The 24002-nt window shown below is 46.0% G+C and overlaps 3 protein-coding genes across 6 annotated transcripts; 2 read left to right on the forward strand and 1 right to left on the reverse strand.

Moving 5' to 3' along the window:
- The first annotated feature begins 412 nt into the window (after positions 1-412).
- On the forward strand, positions 413-6170 carry FAM210B (family with sequence similarity 210 member B). Its single transcript, XM_051803352.1, has 3 exons — positions 413-613; positions 2573-2745; positions 4159-6170. The coding sequence occupies exons 1-3, from the start codon at positions 461-463 to the stop codon at positions 4373-4375; spliced, it is 543 nt and encodes a 180-aa protein (XP_051659312.1). The 5' UTR covers positions 413-460; the 3' UTR covers positions 4376-6170.
- Positions 6171-6649: 479 nt separating this feature from the next.
- Positions 6650-14436, reverse strand: AURKA (aurora kinase A). 3 transcript variants are annotated; one of them, XM_051803338.1, is made up of 9 exons: positions 14002-14106; positions 13412-13496; positions 12115-12397; positions 11471-11549; positions 10588-10779; positions 9792-9930; positions 9268-9416; positions 8565-8739; positions 6650-8045 (listed from the first exon to the last, which is right to left on the reverse strand). In XM_051803338.1, the coding sequence occupies exons 1-9, from the start codon at positions 14091-14093 to the stop codon at positions 7860-7862; spliced, it is 1380 nt and encodes a 459-aa protein (XP_051659298.1). In that variant the 5' UTR covers positions 14094-14106; the 3' UTR covers positions 6650-7859. The 3 variants fall into 3 exon arrangements, with proteins under 3 accessions (XP_051659298.1, XP_051659297.1, XP_051659299.1); XM_051803337.1 differs by having other exon boundaries at positions 13936-14042; XM_051803339.1 differs by lacking the exon at positions 14002-14106 and adding an exon at positions 14414-14436 and having other exon boundaries at positions 7022-8045.
- CSTF1 (cleavage stimulation factor subunit 1) lies at positions 14246-23577 on the forward strand. 2 transcript variants are annotated; one of them, XM_051803334.1, is made up of 7 exons: positions 14246-15002; positions 15827-15991; positions 16415-16610; positions 17964-18241; positions 19528-19725; positions 20300-20690; positions 22062-23577. In XM_051803334.1, the coding sequence occupies exons 1-7, from the start codon at positions 14871-14873 to the stop codon at positions 22319-22321; spliced, it is 1620 nt and encodes a 539-aa protein (XP_051659294.1). In that variant the 5' UTR covers positions 14246-14870; the 3' UTR covers positions 22322-23577. The 2 variants fall into 2 exon arrangements, with proteins under 2 accessions (XP_051659294.1, XP_051659293.1); XM_051803333.1 differs by having other exon boundaries at positions 14866-15991.
- Positions 23578-24002: the final 425 nt, after the last annotated feature.

Consider the following 24002-nt stretch of genomic DNA (forward strand, 5'->3'; position numbering starts at 1 on the left):
AGAGGAAGGGCAAGACTGAGCTCTGCTCTGTGGGGACCAGGGACGGGACCCGAGGGAACGGCTGGAGCTGTGTCAGGGCAGGTTTAGGTTGGATATCGGGAAAAGGCTCTTCCCCCAGAGGGTGGTTGGCACTGACCAGGCTCCCCAGGGCAGCGGGCACAGCACCAAGGCTGCCAGAGCTCCAGGAGCGTTTGGACAACGCTCTCAGGGACAGGGACAGGACTCGACGATCCCTGTGGGTCCCTTCCAACCCAGGATATCCTGTGGCTCTGCGACTATTTACAAGCCCCTTGAGTGACACGGAAACGGCTTCAAACTAAAAGAGGGTGCGGTGGAAGGTGCCCCCGCCTCACGCAGCCCCGCGAACGGGGCCGCTGCGGCTTTAAGGAGGCGGGTTTGCGGTGTGTCTGGGGCTCGTCATGCGCGCAGGGCCGGGGCCGCCCCGGTGCCATGAACAGCCATGTACCGCCTGGCCCGGCTGTGTCCCCGGCTGTGTCCCCACAGCCCGCCGGGCCCCGCCGGGCCCCGCGTCCCCCGGCCCGCCTGGGCCGCGCTCCGGCCGCCGGTGCCGCTGCCGATCCCGCGGGGATGCGCCGCCGGCAGCTCCGCCAAGGTACGTGAGGGGGGCGAGGGGGCGCCTGTCGGTGGGGAGCGGGCGAGCTTTGGGTTAAAGCACAAAATGCCCTGACTTCCAAGCGTTCTTCGGGTTTTTTTGGGGTGCCTTTAGGAGTTCGGTCCCACCCATCCCACCCCCCCAACCCGGGGCCGTGGGATCATTAGATCGTGTTTATCCCCGGTTTCTGTAGGAGACGGGGAGCTGTTTTACGCCTGCTGGTGCCAAGACTGTGAATGTGAGCTTTCCAGTACGCCTCGTTTATAGTTTTAATTTCTACATTTTAATTTGCAGGGTGATTTCTGTAGCCTCGTTACAAAGCATAACAGGATGTTTCAGACGCGTTTTCATGCCTTAAATCACCGAAATTATGTGAATAAAATTGTGTTTCTAGCAGAAATACTGCAGCAGCAGCAGCTTTCTTTGCTAAGCTGTGCATTATTCAGGGCATGACCACCCTGGGTGGTCCAAATAACATCTGCTGAAGTGATTCTATTTTAACATCTTTCTTCAATATCATTCCAAAATTGCCTGGCGTGTGAGACTGGGAACAGGAGTGAATACATATAATCCATCTGTACCACAGTTCCCCTGAGGCTCATGTACCTCTGTAGTTTGTCAGATCCTGTTTTCTCAGCAGCTTTCCACGTTTGGCTCCTTGAATAGATAACAATCATCTCTGTTCGTATGAAAAATTCACTGTAAGCTATTAAATTTTAAAATACCATTCAAACCATGCTTGGCTTTTAAGAAAATGATGCTGTAGAATAAATGAGTGTTCTTGACTAAGCATGTGACAGCGATTGAATTGTTGGGACAGCTTTTGGCAGAAGGTATTATGAAACTATTTTGTTATTCAGATAGTTGCATTCAGTAACTCGGTATTTAAATTTTACAAGCTGGGAGTCAAAACAGCATTTTTCCCTCCTCCCCAGTAAATAATTCCTTTCTATAATAACACTGAAGAATAAGAGGGTGAGTTCTGAAACACAGTGAAGCAGCAGCCATGGAGTACAATCATGGAATCTAATTCCTTCCAGGGGCTGAAAGTAATTAGAGTGTCTAACTATGAATCCATTCTATTCCTTAGTGAGCTTGCTTAAAAAATGGTTTTGAGTGTTTTTTTCCTCATTTGCCAAATCCTGAGGCTTTTGTGGCAATGCTTTCTTCCTGTCAGTATTTCTTCTCTGGCAAGCACAGGGGCTGTCTTGTTCCTATCAACAGTGTCTGATTTCAGTTTGCTTTGGGATCTGTTTAGTGTGAAGTTTTGCACTTTAAATGTGCCCAGATAAAAAGCTGTCAACCACTTCTACTCTGACAAGCATTTTCAGTGCAGTTGGGCTCTTCACGTCCTTGTAGTTGTTGTCTACACCTTGGCAACAGAATTGCTCGTTGCTGTCAACACTTGCAGTTCTGCAGTTCTTCCTTTTATCAGCTGATCTACACAGGGTGATTTATAGGAACTTGAACATTGGATCTCTTCCACCAATGAGTTATTACTAAGCCAGCAGCAGCCTGGTATCAGGTTGGCTTCCAGTGCCACCAGCTGCTTAGCCCTGGAATAAAAAGCTGCATTCCAAGAATTCACTGCAGAAAGCTGAGCAGTGGGTGTAAGCAAGGGGCTCTGCCACCTCAGTCTCATCTCTCAAGCAGTTGTGTGGGTGTACCTCCAAACACATTTGGATAAAATAATCTGATTTTAATTGTGAAAATTGAATTATGCAAGAACTTACACCAAGCTCAATGTATCCCTTTGATAGGAACACTTGGGAAAAGGGACCTTGCCTGGGCTCTGCCACAGGCATCTGCTCTGCTGATGTGAAAGAGCAGAAGTGTGTTACTGTTTTCCCAAATCACTGTTTGCAAGACACTGCTTTCATTATTTCACATTGGTTCAACTGACTGGAATATGATCTTTTGCTTAATACTAATAAATACTTTTAATTGTTTTCTCTTTAGGATGCACGTGAACCCCCCAAATACACAGCCACTGATCCCAGTGGTGAGAACAAGAAACTCAACAAATCCCAGCAGCTGAAACAAGTTTTTAAAGAATATGGTGCTGTAGGGGTTTCATTCCATGTTGGAATTTCATTAGTATCTCTAGGAATCTTCTACCTGGCTGTGTCAAGGTGAGGTTTGTACAGTTGTCTGTTGCCTCAAAGTAGTGGTTTGGCCAAGAAAAATATATTAAGCATTGTGCTTATTCCTGGCAGGAGACATGTACCTTATGCCTGTAGGATCTATACACAGTAACCTGAATTTTGAGTGTGGACGGGTCCATAAGTGGGTCTGATCTCCCATCAGCCATGAGAGAAGTTGTGCATATTTTTGCACAGGTTTACCGTCAGTGAAAAGAGCAGAGACTGCACCAGAGTAACTGAACAGAGGAAAGAATGTCTTTGTTCGGCAGAGATATCTCTTGTTCTCACACAGTTGCCATGGTCTGTAGAGATAGAGCCATGCAAAAGCATTGGGGCTTAGAGATAAACTTATTTTTCTGGGTGTTGAACACAGTTTCTGCAGTTGAACTGCGGGAAACAACGGCCACTAAAACAGGATTAGAGTAAAAAGAACATGCAATGTATACAGAAATTGTGTGTGTGGCTTTGGTGGGAGTGCATCAGGTACAAATGTCTGCTGAAATGAGGAATTTCAGCTGAGGAGACAAACATTCCCTGCTGCTTCCTCCTGACTCCAGTGGGAATACAGGAATTTCTCCCCTTTACTACTTTGTGGTACAGGGTGACAATGAACTCCCAGTTAAAAGGTACTGCACTGGCAACGGAAGGGAGAAAAGTCACACTAACAACTTCTTTTGAAAAGTTGCTCCAAACACAGGAACCTTGATGAAAGCTGCTATGTGTATAGAGAACTAAAATATTCATGGATTTGGTGGATAATGCTCATTTGAGATCCATACTACTTCCTTCACTTGCTAGATTTTAGATAAGATACTTCTCATTGTAGCAGCTTTGTACCCCTGTGTTAGAACACTCTAAGCCCAACAACAGGCACCCCATTTGGTTTGCATTATTCTATGTTTAAGTGATAAATTTCCTCCAGAGACAGGATAGACTTTACTGTGAAATTTGGAAAGACACATTTCCAACACAAATTCACACTAACTTTTTGAAAATCCCTGTGTGGAAAAATAGATTATTTTCTCTCCAAAGGTTGAGCTGAAGGGTTCTAACTAGATGATCTCTAAGATCACTTCCAGCCCAAACCATTCTGTGATTCTGTCAGTATTTCCCATGCACATGCTGCAACTGTACATTTGGAAAACTGAGGAGATATTTGACTTCACAAGGAACTTGCCAATTTAAGAAAAAATTGAAATCAGGAAATACTGCATGTGTTGTTGATTCAGAAGTAATTTAAGCTGTTACTGCTGAAATAACCCCTTGTTTTCAATATTTAACAGCATCTACTTTGCACATCAATTCCAGAGCTGGAACTGTGCCACGTTAAACTGCGCTTTATATTTTAAAAAATACAAACCTTAGAATTAACTAAAGGAGTCTTGTTCTCTGTCCCCCCAGTGGTGTGGATATGACTGCAGTTCTCCTGAAGCTTGGTTTCAGTGAATCCTCCCTGCAGTCCAGGATGGCTGCAGGCACCAGCACCTTTGTCCTGGCCTATGCTGTGCACAAGTTGTTTGCTCCGGTCCGGATCAGCATCACGGTGGTTTCTGTGCCCTTTGTTGTCCGGTACTGCCGCAAAATCGGGTTCTTCAAACCTCCTGCCTCCAACCCGTGATGATTTGTCACTGGCTTTGGGTTTTTAAATGCTCCATATCCACAAAGTTTCTTTAAAAGACTTCCTTGGATTCTATGTTCGTGCTGACCTCACCTTGCATTTCTGACTTGTTCTTTCAGGTAAATGTCACTGTGAAAAATGCTGTCCTTACCTTCTTTCCCTTTTGCCACCTCTCCTTTGGAAAAACCTGTTCAAATGGTGTCTGGTTTGCACTGCAGCTGGTAGTATAAATGCTTTACAACGAGCAGTCTCTTAACACATCCTGGGGCTTTACAATCTTTCTTTTTGAGCCTTAATTTTTTTCCTTGTCAGAACTGAGTCTCAGCATTAATTCATTACTGTGTAGCTGAGAAACAGTAAGATTCTCTTTCCCGTAGAATAACATCCTACTACAGAGGTAGTTCTTTTGGTAAGGGTTTATATTGGAATCTAAAGTGGCAAGTAGATGTTTTTTTTGTTAGAAAAAGGTTTTATTATGGCCTGTCTTGCAGTACAATACATACACTGAACTAACTTTAGTGGGAGTACCCCTGTGATTAATTATTGCAGTGATAATTGTTTTAGCCAGAATAAGTGGTGCACTGGTCTGAAACTACAGCTCCATTGTACTGCTTCCCTATTCCAAGATTTTATTGTTTGAAAATGTGTTTTATTTATAGGCTGGGAGCTGGTCTTACTGAACTGCTTTACTTTAATTTTTTTTATGCCTATAGACTCAGAAGGGATCTTTAGTCTACTGAAATCAGTATAACCAGAGTTACCTCCTATGTGAACATGCTCCAAAGAGAATCAAGTCAGAGACAAGCTGTGGTGTTTTAATGTCTTGAGATCTGGCTTTGTACTGGAAACACATTTTTATCTTAAAAGTAACCCAAGCAGTTTCTGCTCCTGGGGAGGAGTCTTAAACCTGCACCTGAAGTCCAGACATTCCAATTCATGGCTTCTGAGGAACAATTCCTATGGTTTTGACTGAGACTGGTGAATGTACCAATTAGAGCTGCTTTTCCTTTCCTTATTCTATTTTTCTGCTTTTCCTTCCACTTCTATTAGAATGTAGATACACATGTGCATTTTCACATTCCACCTTCCAACTAAAGACTGAATCCCAAAACTGAGTAGTCAGGGTAACATTCTGGGGTAAGCCTGGCTTTGAGACTCAGAACTGTGCTGGTGTGAGACAGGCTGAGCCAGATCTGTGCTGTTTTGGAGCTGTTCCTCCTTCCAGGTCTTTTCACCTTCTCTTTGTCCTTACACTGGCCCCAAGGTGGCTCTGACACATCTGCCCATAGAGGAATTTGATCAAAGTAAAAGAGAGGAAGTTGCCCTGATGATCAACTTTTTTTTCTGAAATTTAGTGAATTAAGAGGAAGGAATCACGAGATGAGGATGAGAGTTGGCTGAGGGAGAGAAAAAGCAAATAACTTCTTGTTATGAGCAGCCTATTGCCATAAAATTAAATTGCACCTTAACTCCTTCCTCACGTAGAAAGTCCAATCCAGAGGCAGGTTGGATGCACTGAAGTTCCCCAGCTCCATCTGTACAAAGATAACAGAATTCCAGAATAAGTATGAGGCAGCCTTGTTTTCTTCATTTAGAATCAGTTCTGATAAGTCTGTTTTGTCCTAAACTTGAAGGAATAGTCAAAGCTTGTTCTTTCTCAAAAATCACATGTAAAACTGGAATCAGTTAAAGCAAATGTACCTAAAAGTCATTAGAAGGCACCAGCACTAAACTAATTTTCTTGCTGTAAAAACAAACAGCTTCATATAAATTATGACCAGAATTCAGATTACTTTATAAAATAAAGATGGTTTTATAAACTATTAGCAATTTGTTTAGATGAAGTGCGTTTTTTGCAAAGTATATTTTAAATTAATTTGAGAATATATTTTGAAGTGCACCTTACATCAAACCCACAGTTACCTGGATTTCAAGTATATTAAATATTCCACAAGCTTCAGCTGGAAGTCAAGAACTTTATGTTGCAATTAGAGTGTAAGACAACAGCCAAATAATAATAAAAGAATTCCAGAATAAGTATGAGGCAGCCTCGTTTTCTTATTTAGAATCAGTTCTGCTAAGTCTGTTTTGTCCTGAACTTGATAGAACAAGCTTTTACTTTTCTTTCTCTTTCTCAAAAATCACATGTAAAGCTGGAATAATTTAAAGCAAATGTCATTACAAGGCACCAGCACTAGAGTTTTCTTGCTGTAAAAAGAAACAGCTTCATATAAATTATGACCAGAATTCAGATTACTTATAAAGATGGTTGTATAAACTACTGGCAATTTGTTAAGATGAAGTGGTTTTTTGGCAAAGTATATTTTAAATTAATTTGAGAATATATTTTGAATTCTAGAATCCTTGCTTGTAAAAGGATTTTTTTTTAAAAGCGTTTGTAAAATAGTGAAGATGACATTGAAGTCTTATAATGAAAATACAATAAATTGCTTTCTCTTAGTTTGCATGAAGTGTTTTACTGGAAAATAGTTGGTCTGCAGATTTTGGTGGCAAAGGTCCTGACCCTTGGTACATTTTAAAGAATGTCTTCCAATGCCAGACGTTAATATGACATATCCTGTTTGATAACAATACTTTCCAGACCTTTCTCTTAGAAGTGCTTGCAGATCATGTTGTGTTTGAATGAATTCATTTAAGAAAGGACAAAGCAGGCTGAAGTCTAAACAAATTAACAAGGTAAGGAGCAACACCTTTGGTACTTACCTTGTAATCCTGATTTGGGATTGAGGGATAGTAATTCATGCTAATTTAAGATAGTACTTAAGTGCTTTTTTTCCATTAATGCAGTTTCTGTTAATTAAGTGTACCTGCTTGGTGGTACCAGCACTCTGAAAAGAACTTTATACCAGCTTCCTTTTTGACAGAGGTGGGAATTAAACTTAGTGACCACAGAGGAGGAGTTCAGCTGTGCTGCTGTTAGAGACAACCAGTGCCACAAGGAACCCCACCATGCTGGCTGCAGTGTAACAAATCTTTATTTCAAAGTTGAGTGCTCACATTGAAAACAAACTAGAGACAAAAAAAAATAACTGACACATCATTTTCAAAGCACTTGAGAAATGCATTCAACTCTCTCAGTCTCAGGTTACACCACAGTTAAGACACCCTTAGCAGCCCAGGAAGCGAGGAGCAGGTTCCTCCAGGATATTGCACTGTTCAATGAGCCAAAGCAACAACTTCCTCTGGTTGGAACAACAAACCATTACCAGCACTGACCACAAGAGCCTTGAACAGCTTAACACTTACATCAAACCTGGCCCACAAGTACCTGGATATCAAGTATATTAAATATCCCACAACCTCCAGCTGGAAGTCAAAGAACTTTATGTTGCAATTAGAGTGTTAGACAACAACAAGGATTCCAATTGCCATTAGATTCCAAGACCTGCTTTTCCTATTTGTAAGCATTACAGTAGTCACAGTACAAGACTCCTCTTGTTGATCCCATGAGGTCCTCCTAAAACTACGTTTTGGATGGGGCAGCAACATCACTCTTTCTGCTGTCGGGCATCTTTGTAGAGTGTGCCGTGATCCAGGGATGGAGAAGAACATCCTTCAGGGGCAGTCGATGGAATGGGTTGTGCTTCAGAAGCTTGGAAATTAAATCCCTCGCACCTTCTGTTACAAATGGAGGAAACTTGAACTCCACCTAAGAAAAAAAAGGACACTAAAGATGAGGGAAAAGTTCTTTGGCAATAACCAAACTACAGAACCAAAGATGAGATCAAATAATTTCATCATAATCCTGAACAAGGCTCTCACTGCTTGTAGAAGTATTTGTATAGTTGTGTATATTTTCAGCCTGCTTCAAACAAAACTAGTTTGCTGAAACCTTTCTGGGGTATGCAACAGGAAAAGTTATGTATTTTTAATAACACCTTGAATGTTAAATATTCATTTTATCAATTAGAAAAGCTGTTAGAAGGTGAGTTGCTTTATGAAACATAGAAATTCAGATGTAGGCAGAAACGGGGTAGAACCAAGGAAGCAAGACAAGGGATCTTGAAGTCTCGTTATAGTCATTGCACTGAATGACTGAAGACAGTTTTGGGGATACAGTTTTACACAGATCATTATGTCATGCTACAGTTCTAGTGTGAAAATACATTTGTCACTCAAAATTTCTAGAGCTGAAAGGCAACTTGTCCAAATAAGCACTGGCACTTACCCTAGAAATAGCTCTGTAGGTTTCCTGATACGTTGTTGCTTCAAATGGTGGTTTCCCTACAAGGAATTCATAGCACAGAACTCCCAGGCTCCAAATATCCACCTTTTCATCATGTGTTCTTCCCTCAATCATTTCAGGAGGCAGGTAATCAAGCGTTCCGCAGAGAGTTGTTCTCCTGCAGGAAAGTCCAAGTTCATCACTGATTATGGCAATTATAGGATCTATTTCCAGAGTCAGATAAAAACTAATGCTGACCATCATCAGTACCTCAGTATAGTCCACCTGAATGGGCTCAGCACCACCAGAATATCTGGCAAAGAACTGCCAGCAGTACATTTTCTCCTCTCAGTCCCTGCAATCACTTTCCTCTCCTTTTTTCACCTCACCTGTGAGAACAAATCCAGTCCTCCTTTTTTAGGTGCAATTTCACACTCAGTAGGAAATAACCATATTGCCAGTGTTGGTCTGTCATCTCAGAGACCACTGTAACCCTACACCAAACCCTCTTTCAGGGTCAGCAAGGTTTGAACTGTTGAAAAAAACAGGATAACAACACTCCTCTGCTACACTAGTTCACTATTAAGACCTTTGTTGTGGTAGCATTTTGCCCAGTATTTGAAGAAGTTCATCTCCATTCCACAACTGTGTGACACAAAAACTGCTATTTTCACTAGAGAAAGATTTCACTACATTGAATTCTCACCTAGAAGATGGAGCATGCACTGACCATCCAAAGTCAGCAATTTTTAACTCTCCATTTGAGCCCAGAAGCAGGTTTTCAGGTTTGATGTCTCGGTGAATGACGCTCTTCGAATGACAGTACGAGAGGGCATCTGCTAATTCGGTGATGTACTGTGTTGAGAGAGAACAGTCTTTAATAAAGACACTGTCACTAGAGTTTATCTGGCTGCAGTACAGCTTTTTCTAGGCATAATTAGTAGTGTTAAGTTAAAGCAATTATTCCTTAAACCCTTGAAATCTGGCAATACAGGCTGTGCCTGAAGTGACCAAGCAATTGCAAAATCAAGCAGTTGTGAACATACATTATTACACAGCACTAATGTAACTGTGTTCCCAACTTATTCCCTGTCACAAGCCCATATGCAAACCAGCATCCAAGGAATCTCAGTGTCATAGCAGAATACAGAACTTTATGTGAAGAGCTGGCTTTATCCTGCAGATACTCCAGCTACTAAAAGTGCCGTATAGGAAGCTGGAACAACCTACTGTAGCAGTTCTTTGTTCATCAAACTTGGTGAACTTCTGAAGTTCTTTGTAGACTTCTCCACGAGGTGCATACTCTAGGATCAGGTAGACTCTGCTGGCATCATGGAAGTAGCCATATAACCTGAGAATGTTGGGGTGCCTGCAAAGAGATTAAGTGTTATTCTGAACAAGGTATTTGTCCAAAACCTTTAATTTCCCTTTCCTGCCTCTCCCATTTCAAGACCAGCATGGGAACTTCATCTCATAAGTGTTCCTTCAGCTCACAACAAATCAAAAAGAGCTTCATAGCAGAGAGATGGTGTTCACCAAAGCAGCAGCTTAGAGTCCCTACTGGAAGCTGCCAGCCAAGAGTTTGGCTAATTCTTGTCTTCTGAACATAATTTTCTACAGCAGCTGGAAGACTAATTACCACTGAAGGTGCCAATTCCTATAGGTTTGGGAATTGAAGCTTAAGTATTTTCTGTGAAAACTCAATTTCTTCCTATTTTCCAGGAAGCAGAACACCAGCAACAAGCTCAGACTCGAGAAATTGCAGCCACATAAATCCAAGCAGCATTTTTATAATAGGAAGATTTTTTACCAAAAGTCACTTCATTGCAAGGCAGACAAAGGTAAATTGTGGTGCAGAAAGGCAAAAATCCTGACTAGGAATACCAGGGTGTCATATGTTTAAAAAGAAACTTCTCTTTTCTTTCAAGAAAGAAGAAATCTTATCATAAAGAAACCTTATCATAATCCAGGTTACTTTATTTATTTGAATGCAAACAAAGCAGAGTAATTAGTCACTAAACTTTACCTAAGGTGGGACTGTATTTCAACTTCTCTTCTTAGTTGATGTTCTACACCAGCTTCTTCAAGTTGTGTTTTAAAGAGCACTTTCAGTGCAAGAATAAATTTACTCTGTTTTTCACGTGCCAGGTAAACGTTCCCAAATTTTCCTTTTCCCAAAGGACGACCAATTTCAAAATCTTCAAGGGACCATTGTCTTCTGCAAGAGGAAAGTTAAAAGCTAGATTCTTTTTTGGGCTTTGCCTCCTAAATTTACAGTCACTTTTAATGCTCCTGTTCAATAGATTCTTAGTGATTTTAGTCTTGAAGAGAACACCAGAAGACTAAAAGTATGCAATGAGACTTTCCAAAAGGAAGTTCTGAAAGCTGTTTTATTCCTTCCTAAAATTTATGCAGCCTAACCTTGATAATAAATGGAGACTAACACCAACCACACTACTACAAAATCAAGACTGGCTCCTTTGGATACATTTAACACAAACACATCAGTAGTGCATGTCAGAACTATTTAAGGCAGCCACAAACAAATCCAACTTCATCCTGAATTAGACTCCAGCCTCTTGCCCAGATGAAGGAGGCTTTGTTTTCAAGAGTACATCTTGGAGCAGCAGCTATCAGTGTTCTCTCATGTGAAGAGCTACTATGCATTTATGCTAAATGCATAAAGTTTTGTTTAGTTTACAGCAAGTCCTTGTTCCTGAGAATTATCAGTTCAAAGGAAGATTTCCTAGTGTTTCACATGTTGTCACTGCAAAGTGTAGGGATCATCAGTCTCCACAACTAAGGGGCTCAAGTAGCCTTCAGTTTAACTGTAGCATGAAGTTCTAGAAGTTAAAAACAAGCCTAATCCAACAGGCCTCACTTATCTAGAATTTAGGTATAAAACTTACTTTTTAGTCTCTTCACTTTTCTTTTTGGCAGTCTCTTCAGTTTTCTGTTTAGAGGTGCTTTCTGCTTCAGGATTTTTTGCTATGAACAGAGAAGTAAATAAATTTATGAACCAGACCTACAAACACTCACACAGGAACAAATCTAACCTTTGTGCACTATCTAAAGACATTCTTAGAATACATTCTGTGACACTTTAAGCAACCTGGCATAGCTGACTGCTGGGAAAGAAAGAGGGCTAGCAAAATGTAATTTTAACAGCTTTCTTAAAAAATGAACCCCATGAGGTTCCCCCTACCCCCAAAGTATATTCTTGTGTGTAAAAGATTAACATCAATCCTCAAAAACCTGTGATATCTGAGTGCCAATTACATTAACTCACAGCTGGCCAGTGAGCACCTGGAAGCTTTTAACACACATTTTGGCTCTAAATGGTCAGTTTGAAGATAAGTTTACAAGGATAGTGCATTAACATCTAAGGTGAAGCACGTGCTGCTCTTCTATTTTGGGGCACAACAAAGAACTTCTCTACAGGGCTGTTCCCAGATTAGCAGCAGCTTTAGGTTTCCTGCACTCCACTCTGGTCCACAGGAGTATCCCCAGTGTCACAGCTGTGTGACCACAGGCACATCCTCCTCAGAATTACCAGGTCCTGGAGCCTGTTGGGGTTTCTCGCCGTTCTTGCTTGGAAACCGAGGCTTCACAGTGGCCTGGACGGGCTGTTTGGGTCGGAGCTGCTGCGCTGTCGGGTTTTGGCACAGTTTTTGGGTGGACAGCACAGGTTTTTGGGATTGCACAGGAACTCGCTGGGGAAGGTTTGCAGGACACAGGACACGTTGTGCTTGAGCTCCACTGGTCAGTAAGCGGCTCTGGGCAGTATGCTGAGACACAGGGACACGTCTGGGGCCATCCCCAAGGGGATTAGCAACCTGCAAAAAGGAAAGATTTATGTTAATTGTAGAAAAATTCACAGCAAAACTTTTCCACATCTGAAGAACATCAGCCAAAGGTATTAAGACCGGAGATGCTCGCTACAAACACATACCCAGCTTTGAGTCATTGCTGCCCTTAGTACTGTCCATCCTAATCTATCTTGCACTGCAAGAGGAAGTCAGCAGAACAAAGCAAATTCAGAAGGTTCACCTGCTTTTATACTTTCAATCTTTTGTTTCTAGTGAGAAAAGTTAATTTATATTTAAGAAAATCTTAGTCATTTTAAAGTTCTTTGGCTACAGTTAAGTTAAATGCTAATGATCAGGATTCCTACGTTTTTGACCCTCTAATTGTACTTATGCAACAGTTTGTACTTTTTTCTCTCCCTAGATATTATTTCTGGTTCAGTTCACTAAAAATAACGCATTAACAGATTCATTAAAAGGAAGTTTTGTTTATGCTAATCCAAAACCTTACCAGGACTATTTGGTATTAAGTTAAAAAAGTGAGAAAGTGCTTGTGTTTCTAAACAGAAAATATATGTAATCAGGGTGATCTTGAACACTGCTGCATGCTTGTGTTAACAGCAACATTGACACAGTGCTTGCTTTTGGAAACTATCTGGAATAAGTTGATTATACACACTTACTCTCTCTCTAAGAGATCTTAAAGCACTTACAAATGTACGGAGGATTTCCCAAATCAAGTAAGTCACACTAATATTAGCAACAATAAAAAAAAAGTAAGCTCTGGGCACTGTTGTCTCCAAGAGAAAGCTACAGAAGGATAACACTACCACGGAGTTTGAAACCTCTAGTTCCGGGGAGAAATACACCCTACCAACGCCCCCACTAAAAAATAAAGCAAAAACTGCCAACCCCAAACCCAACCAGACAGACCCACAGAATCTTCATGGCAATCTCACAAGAATTCACGTAGCAAGACCAGCGATCCAGCAGAAGAAACGGCTCAGGAGAACTAATATAAAACCTTGTAATTCGGACATTTACCTTGGCAGCACGGCCGGGGTAGGCGGCGTAGTTCTCCTTCTTGCTCCTGTCCATAGCGCCCGAGGAGAGTGACACCCGGCTCGGCCTGGGAGGAGACGGTGGGGGAAAGGGGTCAGCTCAAAGAACACGCGAGCTCTCGGGGCTCTTATCAACACCCCCCTTCCACCGCCACTGAACGCCGTCCGGGGTAGTCCCCCCGGTGGGCAGGGACACCCCCACAAAGCCATAGGGACCCCTCGGCGGGCAGGGACACCCTCTAGAACCGCAGGGACCCTCCCGGCGGGCAGAGGACATCCCCACAACCACAGGGATTCCTCGGCAGGGGGGAACCCACCCCCAAAATCACAGGGTCCCCTTACAGAAGGACAAAGACCCCTCTGCGGGCAGGGACCACCCCTCAGCACCACAGGGACCCTCCGGCAGGTAGGGACCCCCCCAAGGCCGCAGGGACGCCCCCAGCGAACAGATACACTCCCACAAAGCCTCGGGACCCTCTCCATCCTTCCCAGTATCCCTATTCTCACCCAGGTCCGGCCGCCTCAGCGGCTGCTGCGCGTCTGTTTGAATTCAAACCGCCGCGCCTTAAATACCCCTTTAAACCCCGGCCGTCCGCCATTGGCCGCCCTGCCACCGCCCGCGCTCCCTGATTGGCTCCCCCCGCGAGGCGGCCCCGCCCTCCCATTGGCTGTCCCGCCGTGCCCGCCCCCTTCGCGGGGCGCACGCGCGGTGCCCTGCCCTGCCCGCGCCGTGTCGGTGGCCGCGCCGCTCGCGCGTTACGCACTTTGCGTAGCGCCCGCGCCCCGCGGCGCGCGCCGCCCGCGCACTTCCCGCCGGCCGCTTCCGCCGCTGCCGCTGCGCAAAGTGCGTAACGCGCCCGCGCCCCGCCCGCCGCGCTCGCACCTGTGGCCGCCGCCGCGCCCGCCCCGCGCCCCCGCCGCGCCGCCAGGTCAGTCCCGCCGCCCCCTCCGGCACACGCGCGCGCCCCCCGCGCCCACTCCGCACCCTCCGCGCACCGCCGCGCGCGGGGCCCAGCGCCGCCGGGGCCATTGTGTGGGTGATCCCGCGGACGGGCCGAGCAGGGCCGGAGCCTCTCCCGGAGCGTCCCCGGAGCGTTCCCGACCCGTCCCGACAGCGCGGGCAGCGCCACGTGCCGCGGGCGTTACAGCGCGAAGGCAGCGGCCCGAGGGACGCGCGGACCCCGCGTGTGGCACTCCCGGACCCGGCCAGAGCCGGGACAGCGAGTGCGGCCCGTGAGTTGCGAGGCGGTGCCGGTGCTGCCCCGGGGCCCCCGTGAGGCTCCACGGCCGCCCAGGGGAGGAAAAACTCCATCCAGCGAAGAACCGCGACCGAAGGCAACTTTCCGCTGCGCCCGCGGTGCTGAAAACAAGAGCGAAGGGAGAGAGCCCCTGGTTGTTGTGTGTGGGTGTTTGCAAAGCGGGTCAGGATAGGGAAGAAGAAGATGTCGGGCCGCCGAGTGGCCGCAGCGTGTGACAGACGACAGCTGCCCCGGGGCATGGGGGCCATGGCAGCGCCCATGGCGGCGCCGCTGCTCGACCCGCGCCCGCTCCGCCTGCCCTTCCTCGAGGCTGACGTGAGTAGGACCGGGGAGGGGTCGGGCTGTGCTGGGCACGGGCGGGGCGAGGCGCCGCCGGTGGGGCCGGCCCGGCCTGCAGCGCCCGGCAACTTATCGCCCAGCCCCGGCACGGCCCCGGGGGGGGATCCCACTCTGCTGGAAGCGCCGCTTCGGAGCTTCGCGGTTGCGACACAAAAGAACCCCCCGGGCCCCCCCCCAACCTGCGTCCTGTGCGGGGACGGCCCGCGCTGATCCCGCCCCGCAGCCCGCACGGAGCGAGGGCCCGCTGGATCTGGAACGGGAAATGGGGACCACCGGGATCCCTGGAAGGGGGAATGGGGAGAGGGACCCTCGGGACCCCTTGGAGGGGGAGTGGGAGTGGGAATGGGGAGAGGGACCATCGTGATCCCCGGAAAGGGGAATAGGAAGAAGGACCTCCGGGAATCCCGGAAAGGGGAATGGGAATGGGGAGAGGAACCTCTGGACCTCCGGAAGGGGAAATGGGAAGAAGGACCCCTGGAAGGGGAAACGGGAAAAGGGACCCTCGGGCCCCCTGGTTGGGGGGATGGGGAGAGGGACTTCTGGATCCCCGGAAGGGGGAACGGGGAGAGGGACCCCAGGGGATCCCTGCTGGGGGGAATGGGGAGAGGGACACCCAGGATTCCTGGTATGGGGAATGGGACCTTGGGGACCCCCGGGAGTGGGGAGAGGGTCCCCCGGGATCCCTGGAACGGGCAGAGGGTCCCCCGGGCTCCCCCCTGGGGCCTCCGCCTCCCGCGTCACGTGACCCACGCGGTGCCCGGTCACGTGACGCCGCCCCGTTCTGTCGCCCCCCCCTCAAGAGCCGCCTCCCATCGATGTGCGGGCGCTCGATGCAGCCGCCTTCGCGGAGGAGCGTCCTGCGGGCCCGGCCGCCCCCGCCGCTGCCGCCGCCGCCGCCGCTCGATGCGCTCCGCGCTCCCGCCGCCATCTTAGGGGCAGAGCGCGGGCGGCAGAAGGAAGGGTCGGTACGTACCGGACCGCGGGGCTCGGGGCCGCCGGCACGGCACCCCGGCACCGCCCGGGGCCGCGGGGGGGCGGGCAGGGCGCGGGGACCGCGGGGGGAGGACAGCGGGGCCGGGGCGGTACTACCCTGTGCGCCCCGTGCATCCATCCATCGGAGCGCGGGCCCGCCGGGAGCACCGGCACTGTCCCTCGGTAACGCTGCGGGCTCCGGGGCTGCTTCGTGCAGTGCCGGGCCCGGTTATGGGTCACATTCTCATTTCCGCTGCAGACAAGTGAAACAGGTTTTTCCTCCCCTTTCTCTCCCCTTTCTGTCTCTGATTCTCACCTAAAACACGGCAATATTTGGTGCCTGCACTGAAATTTCTTGGAAGGTTGTGGTGGTTTCATGCAACTCTCTTGTATGTGATTTTTCTTCTCCGTTTCAGGCCCCTCCAAGGCAGTCCTTGCTCACAATGTATAGGACAAAAGTCAGTTTGAAAGACCGTCAGCAACTTTACAAACTGATCATTAGTCAGCTGCTCTATGATGGATACATCAACATTGCCAATGGCTTGATAAATGAGATCAAACCTCAGTCTGTCTGTGCTCCATCTGAACAACTGCTGCACCTAATTAAGTTAGGTAAGCCACAACCAAAAGCTGACATAAAAGTCTAGTTTCTAAATCCCCAGTGAATGAAGAGGTTGGTGTCACTGGAAACACATCTTTGATGCAAAGGTTGTGTCTGGTAATAGCACCACACTTCATATTTGGGTACAGCCTTTGCCTCTGTGGTGTTTTTTGGAGGGCATTCCTGTGTTATCCTTTAGTGAGCATTAAAAGCAGCACAGATCTCTGAGTGTTGTCCGGATCTGTTTGTCTGAACTCCTGTACCATTTAAGAACACTTGCCCTAGGTCCTGGGTGAGTGGCAGCTTTCTAAAAACACCTCAGTGAAGAGGATCACTGAGTCCACAGATGTGAGAGAAACACCCTCACAGTTCTGCCAACTTTAGAAATAGTTTCTATGTGGTTCTTCCTGGCAGTGCTGGAAAGGGAGCAAGTCATTCCATTGGCAATCTTTGCTGGCTTTTATGTATCAGTCTTCAGGAAATCTTCCCAGTCTGAGGTCTCAGCAGAGGTGTCGTGTGTCCTCTCCCTGTACCTTCTCTCTGGAAGGGCCTCAGTGTGTAGGGAAAACACCTGAGCTGCTCTTGGAGCGAGCTGACAAGTCCTGGAAGAGCTCTGGCCATGACATCATGTCTTGTCTGTAACTCAGCTGGTTTTGCTGCCTGAACTGGTTGAGTTCCAAGGGTATAAATACGTGAGACCTCATGTCTGTTTGAAATAAGAACGAGAGACTTGAAATTTGCAGATGAAAGCAGCAAAAATCTGTTCTACTGCATTTGATCATTTGATCACCGCTGGGCACAGGGCTGAAAACTCTTGTGTCTGCCCTGTTGTGATTGTCAGTGCTGAACTCTCTGTTCTGCAGGTGCATCCCAGAAATAAAAATCTATAAATTGGGTGTGCAGAACAGTAAAATTTTTGCCTTGCAATACAGGCATAGTTGTTTGTGAAGTAGGCTTTGTTCTTGAGTGCAATAAAATAAGAAAAGAATCAGTGAATGCTTCATTTTTTTACTTTAAAACTCATGTAATAGTGTTGGGGTTTGTTTCACCCCCTGTGAAAAGCTGAGCAGAGGCCTGTCCATGGCCAGTAGCTGATTCTCAGTGCATTTACCAGCACTGAACACTACAATATTCACTGGCTGTATTTCCACAGTTAGTTTGAGCTGTGCCTGCTCTGGTGCAGCCCAAGCACCTCATTCATTGCTCACCACAAGTGCTGCTGTGTGACCAAACCTGCTCTGCCAGCTCAGCCTTGCCCCTCGGGGTTCCCTTTCCCAAAACCTGCCCTGGAGCCATGGCGGGGTCTCTCCTCTGTCTGAGGAGAAGGTTCTCCTGGTTAAGTGCCCGCCCTTCTCTCATTCCAGGCATGGAGAACGATGACAGCGCTGTCCAATACGCAATTGGCCGGTCGGATACGGTGGCTCCGGGCACGGGAATTGACCTGGAATTCGATGCAGACGTGCAGACCATGTCTCCTGAGGCCTCAGAGTACGAGACCTGCTACGTCACATCTCACAAAGGGCCCTGTCGTGTGGCCACCTACAGCAGAGATGGACAGTTAATAGCCACGGGCTCTGCTGATGCCTCCATCAAAATCCTGGATACAGAAAGGATGTTGGCCAAGAGTGCCATGCCCATTGAGGTAACTTGGGAATTGTAACCCCTTGGGAGTTGTGTCCATGCCATGGCCATTGAGGTAACATGGGAATTGTAACCCCTTGGGAGTTGTGACCTTGCCATGTCTGTATCGTGTGGCTGCCTCTGTGAGAGGGACTAAATACCTGTCTCAATGTATTTCCTGCACCAACAGTGGCTCATAGACCTTGGAAGAAAAGGAAGAACTAGGGCAAGGACACCTGTGTCGCTCCTGGCAGCAGAGAGAGAATTGAGCCAGGAGTTGCTTCCTCTGGTTGCTGGTCTTTGCTGTATTGTCTGAACACAGTTTACCTTGAACCCACTTGCACTTTTGGCCTCTGCAGCCCCCCATGGCGATGTGTTTCACTGGGTGTTTCAAAACTGTTTCATGCAATACATACTGATTTGCTTTATCTTTTTCCAAGGCAGTTATCAGGTGGTATTTAAAAGTGGACTTTTTTGCACAGAGTGCACACTAAATTCTCAGCAAAAAGCTGCAATTCTGGTGCAGCTTCCCTCAGTTCTTATAGCAGTGCAGTGTTTTGCTTCAGGCTGTTTATGAAGGTGATGTTTTCTTTCACCAGTTCTCTACTACTGAAACTAGTTTGTCCTTGAGCATGTTGTTTGACCTTTGTAAAGATACAGGGATTTAGTTTGTTGACAGTATATAAAAGGCCTTCAAACTGATGCCTGAAATGGAAGAAAAAATACTCCAAACAATATCAGTATAAATGAGATAGAGAGCAGCTCTTTGATGAAGGCCCTCAGGTGCACACAATACATAGGCACACACCTACATACAGAATTCTTACACTTTTATATCTTTAATTAATTATCATGTCTAGTGGGTACATGCAGTCCTTTTGCCCTGGTGCCACCCTCAGAACTGCCCCACTGGAGCCCCTCCAAGGGTCCTTATATCTTGTTTTGTCTACCACATATCTTGTTATTCCAGTCCAGGTGCATGTCCCAATGGAATGTCCTTGCTAAAGTCTCTTTCTTTGAGAAGAACATTAAACAAGCCTAAAGACTTTAGAAAATTCAATATGAAGCACGAGAACAGGTTTGGTAACTGTCAACTGCTATTCTGAAGTGTGAGAAACTTTACAGCCATACTAAAAATCCATATTTGCTAAAAATCTTAAAAATTCTAAGGCATCAAAACAATGAAGAACATTGATTGTGTGCCTGGTTATGTTGGAAAGGAGCTGCTATTTGGCAAGCCTAGAACCTACTTTTCTTGTCAAAAACATTCTGGTTTCTAACAATAACTTTGCTGAATGTTCCCTGTAGGTCATGATGAATGAGACAGCACAGCAAAACATGGAAAACCACCCTGTTATCCGGACTCTGTATGATCACGTGGATGAAGTGACATGTTTAGCTTTCCATCCAACAGAACAGATCCTGGCATCTGGTTCAAGGGACTACACACTTAAATTGTTTGATTATTCAAAACCTTCTGCCAAAAGAGCCTTCAAATATATACAGGTTAGATACAGTACCAGTTCAGAGCAGCCAAAGCTGGAATGTTTAATTGCTGAGGTATCAGTGAGTTGAGTTGTGCCTGAGTTGATCAGGGATTAGGGATGTAGGAGGACACAGGTATAACATTTGCAGGCATTATGGTGAAGAGCTGGTGCATAATGGACACAGTATGTAAATCTAGTGCCTATCAGCTTTTTGTTCATCTAGACTAATATGCCTAAGTTTGAAGTCAGTTATATCATCAGTTTTGGAGGGGAGCTTGGGATTAGGTGATGGTGGGCTGGGGGCTGTGTGGCTGGCTGACAGAGCCTCCTGTCACTTGTGTGATATCCCAAAAATGAGGAGGCACTGCAGGCTGCTCTAGGACAAGAACTGTGATACAATTACAGGTAGCCTGTCATTTTAGTCCTATTTGCCATTAAATCCTATTTAGGAAGCATTTTCTAGTTTGCCAAACCAGAACCCGTTGTGCTAAGCGATCATTTAAGCAGTTTTTTAGCACTTCGGTGCCAGCAGAACTCACCCTTCCACTGCAGATTTTGTCCTTCCTTACCCATTTGTGCATTTTTGCAAACAGGAAGCGGAGATGTTGCGCTCCATTTCTTTCCACCCCTCTGGAGATTTCATCCTGGTTGGGACCCAGCACCCGACGTTACGTCTGTACGACATCAACACCTTCCAGTGCTTCGTGTCCTGCAACCCCCAGGACCAGCACACGGACGCCATTTGCTCCGTCAACTACAACGCCAGTGCCAACATGTACGTGACGGGCAGCAAGGATGGCTGCATCAAACTCTGGGATGGGGTCTCCAACCGCTGCATCACCACCTTTGAGAAGGCACACGATGGAGCCGAAGTCTGCTCTGCTATTTTTTCCAAAAATTCCAAGTATATCTTGTCGAGTGGAAAAGACTCTGTAGCTAAGCTCTGGGAGATATCCACTGGTAGGACGCTGGTCAAATACACAGGTATGTGGCAGGTGACCTCCCAAACACCTTCTTTTTCAGCTATTAACCCATGGCAGGGGTGGAAATACTGTCAAAGAACAATTAAAGGCAATGAGAGACTGCTGCTTTGAGGATAAATTGCCCCGGATTTTTGAAAACAGATAAACTAATTCCATAAGAGAAACTGTGATCCTTCCGTGTCAGTGTAAATGTATTTAGTCTGAGTAGATTTTGGAGACTTTTCTGACATCACTACTCCATTGCTTTGGAAGGATGTTATCCTTAAATTGGGGAAAAGTAAAAAGAAGCACTGAACCTACTTCAGGGCAGTTGTTTTAACCATTAACTCGGGTGCAAAAAATAGCTCTGTAGCCATGGCAATAGTCTGAAATGTGGCTGCAGTTGGTTTGCTTCTTTTTTTGCTTATTTTTTTTCAAAGGATGCAGTTGTGTGCAATCCTTGGAGCATGGTAACAGTGCCATGCTTTGATCTCAGCAGGAATTAGGGAATGATGAAGGATGTAGAGCTTTGCATGTGGCAGGAGCTGTGTGCTGGGAGAGGCTTTGGTGTCAAGCACTAAGTGCTTCAGCAGCAGGAACCATAGCATAAAAGAGAAGAGGATGCTGAAAGTTGGCTCAGCTTTTGGGCTGTGTAGGTCCCTTTTTGCACTCCAGCTCTCTCCTGCTCCCAGCCAGCAGGGAGCAGCACCTTCCCAGGAAACGTGCAGGATCCAAGGTAGGATCGAGTGTGTGCAGTGCATAGTAAATGTCTGTATGGGAAACACACATTTTATTGAAGGTATGGCCAGGGAAGCTCATACAACAGACCATATGATATATACATTAAAAAGTCCTCAGTGATCATGAGAATCTGTGTGTTCTCCTGTCTGTGCTCTTTCCACTTGCTTACAGCTGAAAGCCTTATGCAAAAATATAAAGCAAAAGTGCTCTTTAAAGGTAAATGATTGTGCTCATACCGAGGGGTTGGGCACAGCTGGAGTAGGTATTCCTTCCATCCTCTAAGGAATTTTGCAATATATTACATATCTATGCATGGACATCAGGAAGAATTTCTTCATGGAAAGGGTGGTCAGGCTGCCAAGGAGGTGGTGGGGTCCCCATCCCTGGGGGTGTCCAGGGAATGACTGGAAGTGGCACTCAGTGCTCTGGGACAAGGTGGGGATCGGGCACAGGTTGGACTCGATATTTTCCCACCTTTATGATTCTACAAAAGAATATTCATTATTGGTCTCCTGTTGCAGGTGGAAGTGGTAGGAAAGCAGAGAAAACACGACTCCTTCATAGACTGCAGGAATTGATACTTATGAAAAGTTTATTCTTAGGTCTTGGGAAACTTCCTAAAACTTAACAATATTTTGCTGCGTATATCCAGGTGCCGGTTTGAGTGGCCGACAAGTACACAGGACACAAGCTGTCTTCAACCACACAGAAGATTATGTGCTGCTCCCAGATGAAAGGACCATAAGTCTCTGCTGCTGGGATTCCAGAACTGCTGAGCGGAGGAACCTCCTCTCCCTCGGGCACAACAGCATCGTCCGCTGCATTGTCCACTCCCCCACCAACCCCGGCTTCATGACCTGCAGTGACGACTACAGGGCCAGGTTTTGGTACAGGAGGTCAACAACAGACTAAGGACAGCTTTACAGACAGGGGTGATCCAACTCACACACCACCTTGTGTTGATTGTACCGCCAGCAGCTGCCTGCGTGAAAACCGTGCTGTGTCTGGTTTTTAATTCTGTCAAACGTGGCAGGAAAACAACAAAATACTGAGACTCTTTGCCCCACACTAATTTTTTCATTAGTGTGTGTGGTTTAATTTTTGTAAGTCATCTCTAATAGTACTCAAGGGAAGGGGTGGAGAATAAAATGATCCTGGCAGGAAGGGCTAAACTTTTTCTCCTGCCTTTCTGAATCACAAAAAAGATAATGTGACTGTGTCTTGCTCAAACTGGGCAGAATGAGCCATTTCTGCTCCGTGTTTTGTCTGTGCAATCCCACTGAAGTCTGTTAATGGATTACACAAGGAGCAGCAGAACTTGGCAGATACTTTAATGAAGCCTTAAACTGCCTTCAGCCCCAATTCATCCTTTGTAAAGCTCTGGTTTGTATCTTTTAGTCTGGGGGTGTGGTGGATCTTTTTTTTATTTTTTTGAATTGGCCAAGTGGACCTTCAGTTCTGAGCTGTCTTGTGCCATAAGAATTCAAACAGGATTTTAAATTGTTTAGATAAGTTCAAGAAACGGTCTTCTAGTTCTGGTGTTAAACCTCAGACTCCATCTCATCTTCTTTTGAATTTATCTGAACAAGTCGGACTTCATAATAGATTCATAATATTTTCAAGGAATATCCAAATTGCAACTAAAATGTGACAGCGCTGCTGCAGATGAAAATGGGAATTATTTTGCCTTAGAGACCTTTAGTATCCTCTCAAAGCAAGAAACCTGTACATATGAATTTTTGTATATGTACCTCAGAAACGTCACCGTTTCATTTTACCGAGGATTTTTCATGCTCTGTTACACAGCATTGAATGACATTCTTTTTTAATTACTTAAAAACCCAGTGCAGATCGTTAAGAGACTGTGCTTAAAACTTCCTGTAAGTTTGAAAATTCACTACTTATTTTCACAGAGGACAGCCTGAGCAGAGTTGTAAACATGTTTTTTCAGGCCTCTTTGTGCAGGGCTCTTGAGTGTCACATCTGGGAGGTTCCTTTGGTCCAAGCTCAGCACTTGCCTTCATGAGGATTTTTAAATGTAAGATTGTTCTTGCTGCTGGATTAACTTCCCATTACACTGAAGAATTGTCAAGGGCTGATGAGGGTACAGGTTTTGTCTGTATTTAAATAAAAATTGCCTTTTAAAAAGTTCTTTGATACATAAAGAAGGGATTGTATTTGTTTTCTGTATAACAAGGGAGAAATGGATCAAATATGGAAAGCTGGGTCTTTAGGGACTTGTTAAAGCTTTATGAATTCATTGTGTTACACCTGAACCAGGTACAGCCACAGATTTAACAAAGTGGGATGGTGGTTTTAAAAGAGAGAATGGAATTCAATGTTCTCTTTTAAAAGCTCCTGCTATGCAAAATATTTCCTGGGCTTAAGAATCCTCTTTGCTCCTCCTCTGCCTCCCTTTGAGTTTCTGAAACTTCAGAAACATGGGTGGCCGGAGATAGTGGTTCTGGTGGCTTTTTTGGTGGAGAAACAAGGAGAAGCAGAGCTTGGGGGAGGGAAAAGGGAAGTCCTGACACAGCCATTGATGAGTGGTGTGTGCTGGGTGACAGCAGCTCTGCCACAGACAGCAGTGGCA

This window comes from Manacus candei, unplaced genomic scaffold, assembly GCF_025592945.1.
Source record: "Manacus candei isolate 608988 ecotype Guabito, Panama unplaced genomic scaffold, ASM2559294v1 h1tg000057l, whole genome shotgun sequence".
NCBI lineage: Eukaryota > Metazoa > Chordata > Aves > Passeriformes > Pipridae > Manacus > Manacus candei.

Excerpts from the sequence above, each read along its gene's own strand:
- FAM210B (XM_051803352.1), top strand. The coding sequence starts at position 461 with ATGTACCGCCTGGCCCGGCTGTGTCCCCGGCTGTGTCCCCACAGCCCG. Across the intron at positions 614-2,572 it reads CCGCCGGCAGCTCCGCCAAG|GATGCACGTGAACCCCCCAA; the intron begins GTACGTGAGGGG and ends TTTTCTCTTTAG. Across the intron at positions 2,746-4,158 it reads TTCTACCTGGCTGTGTCAAG|TGGTGTGGATATGACTGCAG; the intron begins GTGAGGTTTGTA and ends CTGTCCCCCCAG.
- AURKA (XM_051803338.1), bottom strand. The coding sequence starts at position 14,093 with ATGGGAGGGCGGGGCCGCCTCGCGGGGGGAGCCAATCAGGGAGCGCGG. Across the intron at positions 12,398-13,411 it reads ACCCCGGCCGTGCTGCCAAG|GTTGCTAATCCCCTTGGGGA; the intron begins GTAAATGTCCGA and ends TCCTTTTTGCAG. Across the intron at positions 9,931-10,587 it reads GAAATACAGTCCCACCTTAG|GCACCCCAACATTCTCAGGT; the intron begins GTAAAGTTTAGT and ends ATCTCTTTGCAG.
- CSTF1 (XM_051803333.1), top strand. The coding sequence starts at position 15,443 with ATGGGAATGGGGAGAGGAACCTCTGGACCTCCGGAAGGGGAAATGGGA. Across the intron at positions 15,992-16,414 it reads GGCGGCAGAAGGAAGGGTCG|GCCCCTCCAAGGCAGTCCTT; the intron begins GTACGTACCGGA and ends TCTCCGTTTCAG. Across the intron at positions 18,242-19,527 it reads AGAGTGCCATGCCCATTGAG|GTCATGATGAATGAGACAGC; the intron begins GTAACTTGGGAA and ends TGTTCCCTGTAG.